The sequence below is a fragment of the Eubalaena glacialis genome, chromosome X, assembly GCF_028564815.1.
Source record: "Eubalaena glacialis isolate mEubGla1 chromosome X, mEubGla1.1.hap2.+ XY, whole genome shotgun sequence".
Lineage (NCBI taxonomy): Eukaryota > Metazoa > Chordata > Mammalia > Artiodactyla > Balaenidae > Eubalaena > Eubalaena glacialis.
In genome coordinates, this window is record NC_083736.1 from 109212636 (window position 1) to 109230660 (window position 18025).

Here is an 18025-nt window from a genome sequence, read left to right on the forward strand (position 1 = left end):
GCAAAAGCTATGGAAGCCACACTTTATAGTGTTATATTTAACTGTAAAGGTCAGAGCTGCTGAAGTCATTGTTGACACACTTGCCAAAACTGCTGCTCAAGACATGGTGAAAATGATGACTGGGGACAAAGAGTCTCTGTCAAATATCACAGTTCACTTTAGAATTACAGATGTGGCTGGAAATTTAAAATGGCAAACATCCAATTTCTGACAAAGCTGATATTATTCACTGGGAATTGATAAATCTACCAATCTTGTGAATCTAGTTAATCTTTTGCTATTTATCATATATGACCTAAACAAATAATTTCGTGAAGACATTATGTTCTGCTAATCTTTTCCAACTTGTAGAACTGAAGATTTCCTTCCTTCTCTCCTTTCTTTCTTCCTTCCTTCCTTCCATCCTTCATTCATCTAACTAATGTTTACTGAGCACTAACTATGTGCCAGCCAGTGTTCCAGGCACAGGGGACACAGCTGTGAACAAGAGACAACATCCCTTCCCTCATGGATCTTACATTCTGGTAGCTGGAAACAGACGATAAACCAAGAAAAGAAAAAGAGCAGATAGGGATAAATGCTATACAGAGAACTGAAATGGGGCGATGTGGCAGAGTGAATGGGGGCTGTGTAGACGGGGTGGTCAGGCGAGCCCTCTGACAGGAGATAACATTTAAGCTGAGCTTGGAATGACAAGGAACCAGCTCTGCAAATATCTGAGGAAAGAAATTTCCAGAGAGAGCAGCTAGAGCAGTGGTTCTCAAAAGGAATGGCACTGTCTCCTAGAGGGCATTTTGGACACTGGGGAGAGGGGAGCCGGAGTGATTGGGGTACCCTACTGGCATTTAATGGGCAGGGCAAGGATGTTGCGTATCTGCAATGCACCAGACTGTCCTGCATCCTTCATGGCTTTCAAAGATCCCACCAGGCATCCATGTAGGTGGAAAAGCTGTTTCTAATTATCAGAGTTGAAAACTTAACTCTGCTTAACTCTAAAATACAAAACATTTTTCTCACAGTGTTTATGTATACAGAATTTCCCAAGAATGCAATTACCATGTAAATAGAAAGCAGATTGTATTTTGTTTCATTCAGAACTTCACCAAGAGTTGTTCAACATTTCAAAACCAACACCTCCCTCATGGCAAGGCAAATATCACCAGAAACACTGCAGCTAATGGGAATGTTTCAGGGAAAATTGATGATGGCGGAGAGATTTTTTTTTTAAATGGATAATACACACCGGTGGTAAAAAGAAAAGAGGGGAAAAAGCAAACAGTACAAAAGGGCACACAGTCAAAAGTCAATCTCCCTTCCACCTCTGTTCCTACCTCTCCCAGTTTTCTCCCCTAGAGATAATCTGATTATCAGGGGTTTTTTTATATCCTTCCAATGGAATTATATTTTTTTTTAGAAGGGAGGAAGGGAGGGAGAGGGGGGAAAATCCATACAAATGAATATTTGTCTGTGCATTAAAAAAAAAGATGAGGAAAGATGCACACAGCAGAGGGGGTATAGTTCAGTGGTAGAGCATTTGACTGCAGGAAAGATGTAGGCACACACACACACACACACACACACACACACCCCCCAAGCTCTTAAGGTTGGTTGCTCTAACGTTACCTCAGAGGATGCGCAGGGGGACTTAATTTTCTTTAATACACTTCTATACTGTTTTTTTTGGTATGACAGGTATATTCTACTTTTGCAATTTACAAAATTCCATAAGGTTAAAGAATAAAATACAAATTAAGAGAGCAGGAATCAACCAACATTGGCATAAATATAGCAAGATAAACTATAATCTTAGAAACATCAGCAAGTTAAACTAAGGTAATGTACTAACAGAAGATTTAACTCAGTGAGAAGAGAAACAAAAAGTGAGAGTTGGAGAATCAAAAACTGTGAGCATCTCCCAAGGCCTGATGAGGAGGACAGGAGGCTGCCTGCTGGCCTGAATCAGCCAGCCACCCTTTTTCCTCATATTACAATACTACTTCTAAGATTACTTTACTTACTGCCTCTTTCCTGTTTTTCTTTTTTCTTTTTTTTAGTTATCATAAATTTATTTTTAACACAGCACTCCAGTTTCACATCGTGTGCCTTTTCCAAAGTTGGAGATCCTTTTCCAAAGTTGGAGAACTTACTATGTTCTTCACAGACTTTTCAACAAGTATGAAAAAGAGGCAATGAGATTAGCTTGCGTCTACAAGTCACAATCCAAATATAGGACACCCTCAAGGACTGATTTATGTTTAGGATCAATCTACATAATGTTCCCAATGCTTAGCAAATGAATGAGACTCTGGCTGAGTAAAATATGAACAAACCTTGTTACGTTAGCACATTATCATGAAAAGACAGAAGGCAGCAGATAAATACTTTGCTGTTACTCATTTTACTGTGCAAGGTTCCTGTTGTGAAAAATTACTTTCGAGGTTAAAATATACCATCAACTCACGATCTCTCCTGGCTCACAGCTGTGAAGACTAAACTGGTTCTTCCTGCCTCTGGCTCACTTGAACATCTTATTCCTGCTGAAGACAAAAAGAACAGCAGTGCTAAAGAAAAGGGTATACCTGGTTCCCAAGGTGGATGCAGTTGAAAGCTCACACAAGTTGCCTTAAAACCAAACAAAACCAATACAACCCAGTTGAGCCAATCTCCATACGATGTGGTTATTGCATCAACTGTTCCATTCCCAGGGCAGAGCTCCCTGAAGGACCTTTAGGATCTAGTCCTGTTGTCCAACAGAGTGCTCTAGGACAGAACTGGTAACTGAAGGTTCCCTTACTGTAGTCCCCAAATTCCAGTTCAAACCCTCTTAAAGTCCAGTGTCCTCTGGTCTTTAGAGTCATAAACCTACTTTCTCCAACCTCCCACAGCCGTGAAATTAGCTTACAGCAAGACAGGTGAATTCACAAAACAAGAAAAATAAGCATCCCCAGTGGTTGAGAGCAGAGCAAGCCTTCTGTAACTAGAACAAGTCCTCTTTTTCCATTTCTTTTTTTTTTTTATTGTAGTTGGTTTACAATGTTGTGTTAATTTCTGCTGTACAGCAAAGTGATTCAGTTATATACATATATACATTCTTTTTCATATTCTTTTCCATTATGGTTTATCACAGGATACTGAATATAGTTCCCTGTGCTATACAGTAGGAACTTATTGTTTATCCATTCTATATATGATACTTTGCATCTGCCAATCCCAGTCTCCCAAACCCATCCCTCCCCCACTCCCCCTACCCCTTGGCAACCACAAGTATATTCTCTGCCTGTTTGTTTCATAAATAGGTAGAACAAGTCCTCTTGATCTAAGCCCTGCAATGCCTTTTAGAAAAGGATCCTTTATCATCATGTGTGTTAGTAAATGTAGAAAATAACTATACAAGCCTAAAAGCAACTGTGTACCTGTAATGTCTTCTACTAATGTACTGCTAGACTGCCTTTTCACTATTATTACTGATATGGCTTTTTAAGAAGAGAAAACAGGGAGAAGTTTGGAATTTTTTTAACTTATCAAAATCCTTCTTAGACTCTGGCCAAGTCACTCTTAACCCTTCTTTGCCTCTGTTGTCCCCTTAGCTCGCAGAACCACTGAAAATGTCTCTACTTGAGAGACACTCTGCAGTCGCCGTGGACGTGTTAGTGTAGCTGGTAGTGGATGTTGGCATAAAACCGACCTAGATTTGAATCCTGATGGCGTCTAGCAGCTGTGCCTAGAGCAAGTCAATCTCTCTGTCTTGGTCTCCTCTTCTCTAAAATAACATCTAATCATGGCTAGCACATCTGTAGTGTTACCTGCATCATTTTTCATTTAATACAACAACCCCTAGAGGAAAAAACTATAGATGAAGCAACTGAGGCACAGAGAGGTTGAGTGACTTACCCAAGGTCACACAGCTGGTAAACTGCAGAGCCAAGATTCTAACGCATGTTGGAGTCCTGGCCCTAACCACCACACCTACAGTCTCTCCAATTGAGAGCAATAAATGAGGACACACCTACTAAGGGCTGTTTTGAGGATTAAAGGAGTAAATGTATGAAAAACCTAATTCAAGTGTCTGATATCGTGTGTATGTTAAAGAAGGTTTTTTTTCCTTCTGCACTGGGAAATCTGTAAGGCTTTTTCCTGGGGCAGAAAAAAAGGTTGGAGGGATGAGAACAGAGGCGAGGGGAGGAAGGAGGCAAGGTGGAACGTGGAAAGGAAAAACGGGGTAAACAAGGCGGTGGGGGGGCACTGAATATTCAGGACGCAAGAAGTGGAGCGGGCTAGGCCTTGAGAGAACGCGGTGACTCTTTCTCAACTGCAAACAGAAACGTACCGGCCGAAGAGCAGACATTAAACCGACGCAGCCTCAGCCCCGGGCCGGCAGCCTCAGCCCCGAGCCGGCTTCCTCAACCCCGCCCCGGCCCCAGGCCGGCTCGGCCGGGGCGCGGACCTGCTTCCCGTCCGGGCCGCGGGTCCGCCCTACGCCGGGCGGAGCCTGGCCCGCCCCCCGCACCGGAGCCCGGGAGCCCCAGGCCCGAGCCACGCGATCTGCCGGCCGCCCGGGGCTCGGGCCGGGGAAGCGCGATGGCGACTTGGCGGCGGGACGGCCGGCTGACGGGCAGCCAACGGCTGCTGTGCGCGGGGCTGGCGGGGGCGCTCAGCCTCAGCCTCACCGCGCCGCTGGAGCTCGCCACCGTGCTGGCCCAGGTCGGCGTCGTGCGCAGCCGCGCCCGGGGGCCGTGGGGCGTAGGGCTCCGCGTCTGGCGGGCCGAGGGGCCCCGCGCCCTGTGGAAGGGGAACGCGGTGGCCTGCCTGCGCCTCTTCCCCTGCAGCGCCGTTCAACTGGCCGCCTACCGCAAGTAAGAGCCGGGCACGGGCGGCGTGGGCGGGACCCGGGGCCCGGGAGGCCGCCGCCTGGCGTCCCGCGGCCCGACGCCGCCCGGGTGCACGGGATCCGGCCAGCGGCGCCCCACAGCCCCCTTCCGAAGCGCGTGGGAGCCCCTCGGGCCAGACGGCAACCTCTCTGGCCTCCAAAGCGCAGTCCCCACCTTTTCCTTTTCACCTTTTCTTGGGATTCCTGCCCCGTCGGGTGCAGTTTTGTGGGGACGCAGCTCTGGCCCAGAGAGGCTGACCGGGTTGGACGGGCGAGGAGGTGGAAGGGGGCCAAAGGAGATTTGGGGGGAAGGAGTGAAGAGATCTCCGGAGAGATGGCCCCTAATCCTTCCCACCATCCGCCAACTTGGAAATTTTGCTTTGGCTGGCTTGGGAGAGAGACCCTTTTGAAGATGCGTGTATGGAAGTGTGTCAGAGCCCCCAGAAGAACGTGCTTGGTAGGGGCACAGGGCCCAATCCACTGCGACAAAAAGGTCACGGAGTTAGGCGCTCCCCACCCCCCAAGAAACTGGACTTTAGGGTCCTACAGAGGCTGCAGCTTCCCTTCCCCAAACTGCAAGCAGCTCCAACCTCGCTGCTCCCTGGACTCCTTCTTTGGGCTTTTAACACCTCCCCCCAAAACAGCTGCATTTTAGGAAAACATCTAAAGAGGTAATGCCAGATGACTCTTAAAAGCTTCCTCAAGAACTCAGAGATACTTGCATTTTAACTGGAAACAAAGTCTAAAAGAATGAAGCGGTAATGATGCAATTTCAGGTAGAGGAGATGTTTCTGCAGCTGAGGGGATGTTCCCCGTGTTCCTCATTCGCTGGGCACACTGCCAACTCGGAAGACGCCTTGGCTCAGAATTAGAGAAACACAGCCCACAGTCTTGACCACGTAGGTCGGCCTTGGAGGCTAACAGTCAAAGGATTTTGCCTTTGGCTCTGGGAGGCCAGAGCTGGCAGTCTCACCTGACAGCTGACGAACAAGCCCGATGGAATCTTCCTTATCACTGAGTCCTCGAGGCCAGTGCTCATTTCACCTGTGCCTGGGAATAGAGTTGCCTTCTCTTTCTCTAGGAAGGGAGGGTAGTGAGATCGTGGGGCATTTCTGTCAAGGCTCTCTTTCCTCCCTAGCCCCCTTTCCCTCAGCAACATCTGGCCTGCAGTCTGTAAACAGTTCTCCTCTGAATTTTAATGACTCAGTTTCTCCCCACTTCACTCTGCTCTCCACAAAGTATGGAACTCCCCCTTTGGAATGTGCACCAAGGGGAGGGAAGCAGAACTTCAAAGGCTGGTTTAAGTACTGTGGCTTTGCTGCTAACCATCTAGAATATATAGTCATCCCTCCGTATCCGGAAGGGCATTGGTTCCAGGACACGCCTCCCCAACCAAAATCCCCAGATGCTCAAGTCTCTTGTAGGAAATGGAGTAGTATTTGCATGTAACCTATACAGTCATCCTGTACACTTTAAATCATCTCTAGATTGCTTATAATACCTAATACAATGTAAGTACTATGTAAATCGCTGTAAATCAATGTAAGTGCTATGTAAATAGTTGCTGATGTGCAGCAAATTCAAATTTTGCTTTTTGGAACTTTCTGGAATTTTTTTTCCTGAATATTTTCAATCCGCAGTTAGTTGTGGAACCCACAGATACGGAGGGCTGACTGCATATCATTGGATTTTTAACAGCTTTACTGAGATATCATCGACATAAAAATTGTATATGTTTAAGGTGTACAACTTGATGTTTTGATATATGTGTACATTGTGAAATGATCACCACGATCAAGCTAATTAACATATCCATCACCTCTACCTAGTTACCATTTTGTGTGTGTGTGTGTGTGTGTGTGTGTGTAAATCGTTGGATTTTTACAACACTTGCCTCCTTCCCTGTAAGGTCCACAGGGCACGAAGTATTATGCCCACTTTACAGATGCACAGTTGGGCTCAGATTGGCCACACCACTCGTCAGTGACAGAGCTGAGCTCCACCACCTGGCCTTCTGACTCCAATGCCCATGCCCTATTACTTCTTGCTGCCTTTCTCTCTGCTTTCATTAAGTGACCATGGTGTGCATGATGCTGGGGACGATGCAAGATGAAAGGGGCATGGTCCCTGTGCCCCACAGCTTACAGAGCAAAAGAATAAGACTAGTGTGTCCATAGCATGTGATTGCTAAGGATAAAGTGCTATAGCAATTCACACCTCTGATGACGGAGGAGGAGGAGATGTAAAGATGTCACAGTGGAGAAAAACCATCGGAGTTTGGTGTTGGGAGAATGAGTAGGAGTTTTCTGGCAAAGCTGGGGAGAAAGATACTGCAGATAATGCCACAAGCAAAGGCACAGAGGTGGGAAGGCATGCAGCGTGACTGGAGCATAAGGTGTGTCTCTGGCTGTAATGGGAAGTACAGCCAGAAAAGCAGGTTGGAATGAGATCTTGGAGGGCCAGATTAAGGAGTTTGGACTTTACTTGGAATGCAAGGGTAGCTGTGGGGGATTTTTGATGGGGGAGTACTGTGATTACAGCAGTTCAACAGGAATTGTTGTCACCTGGTAGCAGTGGAGGACGGCTAAAGAGGAGGAAGGCTGGGGGGTGGCAGGACCACCTGTGGCACTAGTCCATGTGGCGGCTGAGGGCACCTGAAATAGGCTGATGACAGTGGGAGTGGAGAAGAGGAGATGTGTGGGAGAGGAAGAACAGATAGTTACCCAGGCTAGGTTTGCTAATAATTTTTTCCTGCAAGATTAGTTTCTTTCTGGAAATTAAAAAGAAATATTTCAGTGATAGACAGCAAAGTGGTTGATTAATCATGGTGCCAGCCTTCCTACATAAAGACAATACCTTGGGTCCATCATTATACTGATTAATCTCTACCCTCCTGACCATGAATTTGCAAAACAGTTGGTTGGGGGTAATGGTACAGCCTATGATTATGGGTTTGAACTAAACATAAACCTCCAGAATGTTCAGAAAATGGAGTGGTTCAGTGACTTGTCCACAAACACAATTACTGGCAGAGCTGGAGCTTGAAACCAGGTCTTCTAGCTCCTTAGTGCAGGGCTCTGCCCAACATTGTGATGCTGAAGTGTCTCCTTACTTGGATTTACAGTTAAAAGAATCCACTCAGTAGAGTCTATTAGGAGCTAGGTCCTTGTGCTAAACAAATAAAACCTAACACAATGGATGGCTTTCAAATATATCAAATAGTAGACCCTCACCCAACATTATGCCACAACTGTTTGTCTAGCTGTATAAACATTGGTTTGGGTCCCTGAAACTCTGAAATTGTTCATAACCAACACCATTTCCTTATTGTGTAATCGATTCATGAGCTTGTGTTTGGCTGCTAACTTGTGTCAGGTTGAAGTGTTGGCAGTTCTACCTACATACATCCAGGGTGTGTGTAATATCCATGTGCCTGAGAGGACGGGGTTACTGCTGTTCACCAGCTCATCCAGTTTCGCTGGAAGAAGCTCCTGTGCTGTGTGTAGGAGTGGGAGGAAGAGCAGAAAGGGGAACACTGCTGCTCCACACAATCAGACAAGCACTTAAGATGTGGGGACCAGGATGATGTAATTGATGGCCCATCAGGGGTGCCCTGCCTTGACTCTGATTGTAAGAGGAACGATTTGTAGTCTTTGTCTCTGTATAGTAAAAGTCTGAGAAGAAGGACTTTCTTTGGTTCTTCTTTTTAATTTTGCATATTTGATAGCAAGACCCAACTTTATAAAACAAACTCATAGAAGACAGAGCTCCTCTTCCTAGTTCATCAAGTCATTCAGAGGACCAAGGGCCTAATGCCTCTCTTGTTGCCCCTGTCAGTCGTCTCTTTGGCAGGGCTGTTGAACTCTCTTAAGATCTATGCTGAATGCTAGTGCAGCGTCTGGCACAGTGTGGATGTTCGGTGACTGGGGAATGAATGCATTAATGCCCTGGGAGTGGCCCGCGGGATGGGGAATAAGGAGGAGGTAATGAGAATGAATGGTGTTTCTTTTGGCATTCAAACTCCTGCTTCTTCTAGACTGTTCCCGCTTGCTGCAGACCACCCCCCCAGCCAAGCATTTCCACTTCCTGTCTCCCGTCCCCTGGCTAAGGTTCCCCTGCCACTTGATTGGCCAGGGGAGGGAGGAGGGAGGACCGAGGGAGTGTGCAGGCAGCGAAACCGAGGCAGACGGCCCACTGGTGAATGCCAGCTTAGTTACCTGCATCTTTAAAAGGTTGCTGGTTCACTCAAATGACTGTTTCAGTTGGTGCAGTTAAGGTAGGGTGACAGAATGAAGTCCAGACTTTCCTACAGCTTGAAGGAGATGTTTTTAATCGACCAGTGTTTACTTGGGAGCCAAGGAGCCGTCCTAGAACCCCTTCAGTGGTTTCACCTGAACTCTGGCTCGTCTTATTTATCAGAGAGGGGGCCCTGGCCTGCTGCCAAACTGAAAAAGCAGGAAATACACAACTTCACTGGAGCTTGGAAAGCCAAAGAACTGGGGATGCTCTCATTTTTAAAAAGATACAATACTTTTATTTTAGCCTAGCTCTGTTCACTTTCTTTTTACTCAGATCCTTGCTATCCCTCTCCCTCTCCCCCTCCCCACCCTCCAACAGAAAATATTATTTTTCCTGGTTTCCAAGCCCTTTTTTAAATTTTGTCCTCATCAGCAAGAATGAGTAAAATTCCTTTGCTTCCTGGCCAGGGAACGTGCACCATGTAAAAGTCCCCTTAGAACAATTTCTGCCGAGGTAGGCCCTCATGACTGGGGATGCACTGCTTCCAGAAAGAGGGATTGTAACAGAGTGGCTTTCTATTCTGCATTTAGAAAAGTCCACCCCAAGCCATTTTTTTACTAAATTGTGAAACTGCAGAGAAACACAAAGAATAGTCTAGCAAACATTCATATACCCACCATGCAGAATTGACAGCATGAAAGATAATTAGTTTAAAAGATACTTCAAGTATCTTTTTTTTACACAAGAAATAAAATATTGCAGATAAAGCTGAAGTCCCCTTCATTCTCATTCCCAGTCCCATCCACTCTCCACCTTCCTGGGGGTCTATTTTATACTTTTTTATATGTATCTATATCTATCCATGATTAGTATAATATATGGTTTTGTGGATGTGTTTCTTAATTTAAATGTAGTCAGCCCTCTGTATCTTCGGGTTCTGCATCCATGGATTCAACCAACCACAGATTGGAAATATTTGGGGGAAAATATTCCAGAAAGTTCCAAACAGCAAAACTTGAATTTGCCACACTCCAGCAACTACTTACATAGCATTTACATTGTCCTAGGGATTATAAGTAATCTAGAGATGATTTAAAGTATACAAGAGGACAAATAGTATACCATTTTATATGAGCAACTTGAGCATCTGCAGATTTTGGTATCCGTATGGGGTCCTGAAACCTGTGGATATACAGAGATGGCTGCAAATGGTTATCACACACCATTGGTCACTCTACAACTTGCTATTTTCACTCAACTTTATGCTTTTACGATTTATCCGTGTAAATACATAGTTCTAAGCACATTCATTTTAACTAAAGTATCATTGTATCACTGTCCTACAATTTATCCATTCCCCTACAGATGGACATTTAGATGGTTCGATTTCACTTACAAACAACGCTGTATGTGTCTTCATATGTACCCGTGCAAGAGTTTCTCTAGGATATACACCTAGAAATGGAATTGCTGGGGTGAAAGTAGGCATTTTCCCAATTTTACTAGATACTGCAAAGTGACCTACCAATTTACACTTCTCACAGCAGTGGGTGAGCGTTCCTGTTTCCACACTTTCTCACCATCACTTGATGTTGTCAGACTTTTTAATCTTTGCCAGTCTGCTGGTTGAGAAGTGGTATTGTGTTATTGTTTTTATTTGTTATTTCCCTGACAGTTGGTGGGGTGGCACATCTTCTCTTATAATTATTAAACCAATGTATTTTTTAAAACTCAATTACTGGGGATGCTCAAAGTCATCGTTTCAAGCAATTTCATTTACGTTGCAACAGAATCAAAGGAGCACATTCCAGTTCCGTATTTACCAAGTATTTCTGTTCATTTACACCCCACAGGCAAGCCAGGGTTGACAGTTATGCAGATAAAAGGGGGAAATGCTTGAAATGAAGTGAGGACTTAGGGTAGATAGAAATAAGAGGGTTAGGTATCTCTTCCTTATAGCTGTTATATAAATTATAACAGCTAATTTTATATAATTAGAATCATAGTCATTAATATGAACATAATTGAATGTGTAGAATTGAATGTGTTATTCATTAATCCTAATACATTAGTAATTTTCCTTTTGTAAAGCATTTCCAAATGCAGGGAAATGTTGCAATAAGTAGCATCGAGCACTCTAGCACAATCCATGGCTGATTCCCTTGGGCTTTTCTCCCTATTTTCTCCCAGGTTTGTTGTGCTGTTCACGGATGACCTGGGCCACATCTCCCAGTGGAGGTCCATCATGGCTGGGAGTCTTGCGGGCATGGTTTCCACCATCGTGACATATCCTACAGACCTCATCAAAACCCGGTTAATTGTGCAGAACATGCTGGAACCATCTTACAGGGGGATCCTCCATGCTTTTTCTACTATTTATCAACAGGAAGGGTTCCTGGCCCTTTATCGAGGGGTTTCCCTTACTATTTTAGGTAAGATGGAACTTTTCACCTTGTCCAAGAAAAGACTGTGTTCTTTGATACATGCAACTGACTTGTATACCTTTGTTGGTAACCAGTTAAATCCATTTTATTGAGTTCAAGGGATATATATATGAATGTATTGTATACCTTTGTTTGTAACCAGTTAAATCCATTTAACCGAGTTCAAGGTCATATGGATTCAATCCACACAGAGTCGATTAGCTTCATTCTATTCCATAGCCATACACCCCACTCCTAACTCTGGTCTGTTATATCCCAGGGAGGGAGTAGGACAGAGTGCATGTGGCTCAGCACAAATTGATAGGAAGACAGTCCCACACACTCCCCATCTGACTGCAGGAAAGAGTCTCTGCGTGCATCGGTACACGTATGAGCACAACCAGGGTAGCAACTGTAGCTTCTGTGGTCTTTGGAACCTTTGCCAGGGCTACACGTGCACAGGTCACCAGGACCCCCAATTGCCAATCCAGTAGACTTTTGCCTTTTATCTGACCTTTGTTGCAGCATTTGATGAGATCGATCACTCTATTCTGGAAACTTGGCTTCTAGAACCCCACTGTCTCCTAGATGTCTTTCCCACCTCTCTGCAGCTCTTTCTTATCTGGCTCATCTGACGATGCCAGCCCCCTGTGTGTCACTATCCCCCAGCTCCTGCCTTAGCTTTCTTCTCACCCTCCATACCCCCCCCCCCGGGTGGCCTCATCTAAGCCAGTGGCTTGAACAAGCATCATTATACTCTAATGACTCCCAATCTCATCTCTATAATAACAATGACTAACATCTATTGCAGTTTACTATGTGCCAGGCACGGTGCTAAATGGTTTGCATACAGTTCCTCATTTAAGCCTCATTTTACAGATGAAATAGATGCTTGGGGAAGCTAAGTGACTTGCCCAAGGTCACAGATAGAAAGTGGAAGAATCTAGCAATATAACCCCAGAGCTCTCTCTCTTAACCACTGACTACTACCACTTCCCAATGGCAGTACAAATGCCTGCTATTGGACACCCTCACTTGATGCTCCCTTGGCTCACTGAAGTCAAGAGTAAACCTGATGGCCTCGTTAGTCACACAGCTGCCCCCCTCCTGTGTTCCCTAATGAACGAGACCGCCTTTCTTTCACCCAGTGGCCCAAGCCAGAAGAAACCTAGAATCACTTCAACTTCAACTCCTCCTCTCACTCCACGCCCACTTCAGCCACAAGTGTTGTCAATTTCACCTCTTTTAACTCTCAAGCCTGCCCCCTTCTCCATCCCCATCTTCTCTGCCATAGGTCACACTCTCATCATCATCTTTCCTGCAGACACTTATGAGAGGCTCCTACCTAGTCCCAGTCTTGGGTCTCTGCTGCCCTAGTCCGCCCTGTGCCCTGCTGCCAGGGTGTGATGATCTTTCTAAGTGCAAGTTGATCATTTCACCAACCTCTTTACACTGCCCTCCTTAAAAGCCTTCACTGACTCCTGTGAGCTACAGGGAAAAGCCCAGATTCCTTGTGGCATACTAGATCCTTCAGACCTGGCCCTGCCAGCCCCTCCTACCTCATCTCCTGTCACATTCTACCTGCACTCCTGCTTTGGCCATCTAGAAATACTTGCATTTCTTGGAAATACCACTCTCTTTGTACATGCTGTTCCCTCTGCCTGCTCTCCCAATGTCTGATGAACTCCTACTCATTCCTCAACACCCAGTTGAAAAGTTCTCTCTTCTGTGAAGTCCTTCTTGATTCCCCCAGGCAAAATTAATCCCTCTGATCCTTGTGTACCTAAAGCACTTTGTATAGCCCCCTTACTATGGCATATGTCATCTGTCTGTCTCTCCCACTAGATGGTGAGCATCTCCAGGAATTAGCCTACTTACACCTCTGTATATTCCTGGCACCTGGCATAGGGCCCATCACATAGCATAAACTCCACAGATGTTTTCTGAATGAAGGAAAATATAGGGTTGGTGCGTCATTTTTAATGTGTTTATTAAATATATATTACATTTTTCTAAAGATGAGCAACCCCACTAGTGTTACCCCTCTTTTAAATCTCATTTTGAGGGAGAAATTTAGTCCCTATGTAAACTTCAGATTGCTCCCAAAGTTTCTGGAAGTTTCAAAGTGCCAACTACTGCACTACTTGCCCACCATCTTTTCCTAGAAAGGTGAGGCTGCCATACGGTGCAGGGTACCCACTGAGCCCTGATATGGCCACATCATTCCCAGGGGCAAGGGCAAGTAACCTTCCTCACCACTACTATCTCACTCTTCAGGTTTCACAGAATGTTTCCTTCTCAGCTACAGATCAGTTCCCCCCTAGTCTCCAAAACTTGATTAAGTACCGCCCACTAACTTTTTTTTCATGGGAGTGATTTTTTCCCCAACACTCTATTTCTTTAAATTCAAACACCCAGAAAAGTTAAGAGAATTGGAAACAGCCTGGATAAACAACAAGGTCCTATTGTATAGCACAGGGAACTATATTCAATATCCTGTAAAAAACCATAATGGAAATGAATATGAAAAAGAATATATATGTATCACTGAATCACTTTGCTGTACAGCAGAAACTCACACAACATTGTAAATCAACTATACTCCAATAAAATAAACTTTTAAAAAAAGAATTGGAGGGGCTTCCCTGGTGGCGCAGTGGTTGAGAATCCGCCTGCCAATGCAGGGGACACGGATTCGAGCCCTGGTCCGGGTAGATCCCACATGCCACGGAGCAACTAAGCCCGTGCGCCACAACTACTGAGCCTGCACTCTAGAGCCCGTGAGCCACAACTACTGAAGCCCGCGTGCCTAGAGCCCGTGCTCCGCAACAAGGGAAGCCACCGCAATGAGAAGCCCGCGCACCGCATCGAAGAGTAGCCCCTGCTCGCCGCAACTAGAGAAAAGCCCGCGAGCAGCAACAAAGACCCAACACAGCCAAAAATAAATAAATTAATTAATTAATTTAAAAAAAAATTGGAAACACCCATGTACCCACCATATACCAGCTCCTTCAATTAATGTTTTGCTTTATCTGTCCCTCTAACCATTCATCAGTCATATATTTTTTGATGATTTCCATGTAAGTTGCAAACATCAATACACTTCACCCCTCAACCCTTCAACATGCATATCATTAACTAGAGTTCAATATTTGTTTATGGCTCTTTTAAAAGTAAAATCGACATAGAGTACACAAATATTTAGGGAATCTTTTGATGCATGCATTTTGATCAATGACACAACCCGTATCAAAATATAGCACGTTATCATCACCCAAGAAAGTGCCTGCTGCTTCGGTTGGAGTGACTTGTTTAACAAGCCCAGAGCCGGTCCTGTTTACTTTCCCTGGATTCCCCACAGGCATTTATGTTCTCAAGCCAGTGTTTCCTGAGACATCACAGCCTCTCCCTGGCCTTGTTTTTCAGGTGCTCTCCCTTTCTCTGCTGGCTCCCTTCTAGTTTACATGAACCTGGAGAAAATCTGGAATGGACCCCGAGATCGGTTATCTCTCCTCCAGAACTTTGCCAATGTCTGCCTGGCTGCCGCAGTGACCCAGACACTCTCCTTTCCCTTCGACACGGTGAAGAGAAAGATGCAGGTGAAGAGTTATGTTTGGGGGGGTTTGTGAGTATGTGGGAGGGATGGCTTGCAGTGTTTGTGGGTGGGTAACAACAGCAAAGAACATGGAGCCTGAGCGATGCCAGGTTTCCAAGGAGCCCATGACTGCTCATACAAACACCCTGCAAACCCTCACTCCGTGGCATTTCTGCTGCTAACCTCAGGGCAATGGACTCGAGCCCAAGCCACCTCCCCATTCCCATCCTCTGCTTTTTTAAGTCTTTTATAAAGCACTTTTCTTTCCTCTCTTCATAGCTGCCACCGCCCGTTACATCAAGGCGGCCTCCACAGCGAGGACAGGGCACCCTTGCCTTCATAGCCTGTCCTTACTTCAGTGAAACAGACTGGAAAGAACCAGAATAAGCCAGGAACTATCAATAGCAAGGGGCCAGTAGTCCCTGATTCCCCTGCTGAGGAAGTAACTGCATTTGAAATGGGCCGGTGTCTTAGTGGGATTGGCCCTGCATTTTCCTAATTGTTACCGAGGAAAACTCACAGTTTCTCTACAGACCACAGAGACAAAAGCCTGATATCTGAGGTCTCAAACAGAGGAACTGGCTTAGCCTAGAATCAGCCAATTTTGATCAAAGAAAAATCAGAGTAGTCCAAGTAAGGTTGGGGGTTACAGGCAGATCCACACAGGGCAGGGGTGGGAGTCGGTGGACTCAGAATCAAGCAAGGCTTCGCATCTGCCCTGAACCCTGCTCACTCTCCACCAGCCTCCCTTCAGACTCCACATCCACAGGCTTGCCTGCCTCCCTGGCCTCTTCCGGGCAAATCTTGATTTATACAATCAATGTATTCCTGAAGAGCTGCTTGGATATTAATTTGGGGGAGTTGAATCCAATTTTAAATGATCAGTCCCCGCTGAGTTTGTTTTTCCCCATGTCTCTAACTTGTCCCTCTGCTATTTCAGTGGCCCCCGGCTTCCCCACGTGGTTTTCTTGGCCAGGCCAGGCCAGGCCTCACTTACCTCAGCACTAAAAAGTCTGAAAGTACTTATCTCAACCTATAAAGAAAAGCTGCCTTCAGAACAATACACATCACAATTACACCCAATTCTGCTGCTCCAATCCATCAAACTTTTCATCTGTCTGGGTTGCGTTCCTTTCCTGTCCTTTGTCCAAACACATTTTTTAAATTGTCACGTTATTGTAATTTTAACGTAGATGCAAGTTTAAAGCCTGCTTAGTGCATGCTTATTTATAAAAGCCATTATTCCTCATTTCAAGAGTAATGTACATACACTTAAAAATGGTCAATTTTATGTTGTGTGTTTTACCACAATTAAAAAAAAAGGAATGCACATAGATTATAGAAAATTTGGGAAATACAGAAAAATACAAAAAAGAAAATAATAATTACCTATAAGCCCAACACCTATGCATTATAATGATTAATAGTTTTACTTCTGTGTATGTTCATATGTGTATGCATATGTGTGTGTGCATAAATATAAGTATATAATATATGCATATGGAAAGTTATTTTTCACAAAATTGCATTCCTACTGTATATAAAAATTAATATCTGCTTTTTTCACTTATTTTATAATGGATAGTGCCTCAGGCCATCAAGTATTAAGAGCATCTTTTCTAATTATCACATATATTCTACCATATGGATGTGCCATAACTTAAAAAAATAAAAAACAGATTTATTCTTTCAAAGTTCCGGAGGCTAGAAGCTTAATATCAAGGTGTTGGCAGGGCCATGCCCCTTTTGAAGGCTCTGGGGGAGGATTCTTCCTTGTCTCTTCCAGCTGCTGGTAGCCCTAAGCATTCCTTGGTTTGTGGCAATACAACTTCAATCTCTGGCTCCATCGTGCCATAAATAACAATTTTTGTTTTTTAATATTCAGGTTGTTTCTAATTCTTCAGTATGATAACACCACAGTGAAAGCCCTTGTATTTTTTCACATTTGTGATGATACCCTTTAGCTGTATTCCTAGAAATACAGGCCACAAGATAAAAATAATTCTAAGGCTCTTAATGAAGTTTGCACCCCAGAAAGGCTGTAAGTTTACGCCTGCACCAGCAGTGAGTGGGGTGGTTCATCTCAACTCCCATCAACAGTAATGACTATCACTTTCTAAATCCTTGTGAACCTAATAATAGCTGAAAAATGCTGGCACATTACTTTAATTTGAATTTCATTGATTATAAGCAAATTGTATGTTTTTCATATATCAATTTGTCCTTTGTATTTCTTTGTAAATTTTCTGTGTCCATTGCCTATTTTTCTAGGCTATTCAGCTTTTTTTACTAATTGGTAAGAAGTCTTTATATGTTAAAGATATTAACCCTTTGTCATACACTGCATGCATTTTTCCCAGTTTGACAGTTGGCTTCTAATACTGTTTATGTTGTTATTATACATATTTTTAAATTTTTATGCAAATATATATATATATATATTACTATTTTTTGGTTTCTAACTTTGCTCTTCTGTGTAAAAGGCCTACCTCGTCCCACAATCATACGACTATTCACTTATATAGTTCTTTAAATATTTTTGTTGTAATTTTTACACTTATCACTTTATTTAGAATTTACCTGAGGTATGATGTGAGGTAATCATCTGACTTTTAAAAAAAAAATAGTTTACCAATTGTTTAAGCACCATTTTTGGAATACTCTCTTTTCCCCACTACTCCGTGCTGCGACTTTTACCACATCCTAGATATTTGTATATGTTCTAGGGTCTGTCTTGGGGCTGTGTATTCTGATCTGTAGATTTGTCAGCCTGTCCTCGTGCCAGTGCCACACTATTTCAATTCCTATAGCTTTATAATACCTTGTAATGTCTGACAGGGCATCTACCCCCTCACCACTCTTCTTTTCAACATTTCCTTGATTATTCTCAGTCATTTGTTC

General features: G+C 44.2%; 2 protein-coding genes across 2 annotated transcripts in view; one reads left to right on the forward strand and one right to left on the reverse strand.

The window, feature by feature from the left end:
• The window catches only part of LOC133082517 (A-kinase anchor protein 17B-like), a 96861-nt gene extending 94361 nt beyond the window's left edge, over nt 1-2500 (reverse strand). The window contains exon 1 of the mRNA XM_061179124.1: nt 2462-2500. The gene's annotated coding sequence lies outside the window, so the exon portion shown is untranslated. The remainder of the gene's footprint in view (nt 1-2461) is intronic.
• Nucleotides 2501-4512: 2012 nt separating this feature from the next.
• SLC25A43 (solute carrier family 25 member 43) overlaps nt 4513-18025 on the forward strand; it is a 36470-nt gene continuing 22957 nt past the window's right edge. The window contains exons 1-3 of the mRNA XM_061178494.1: nt 4513-4853; nt 11297-11538; nt 14956-15128. Coding sequence (XP_061034477.1) covers nt 4579-4853; nt 11297-11538; nt 14956-15128 — 690 coding nt within the window. The 5' untranslated portion in view covers nt 4513-4578. The remainder of the gene's footprint in view (nt 4854-11296; nt 11539-14955; nt 15129-18025) is intronic.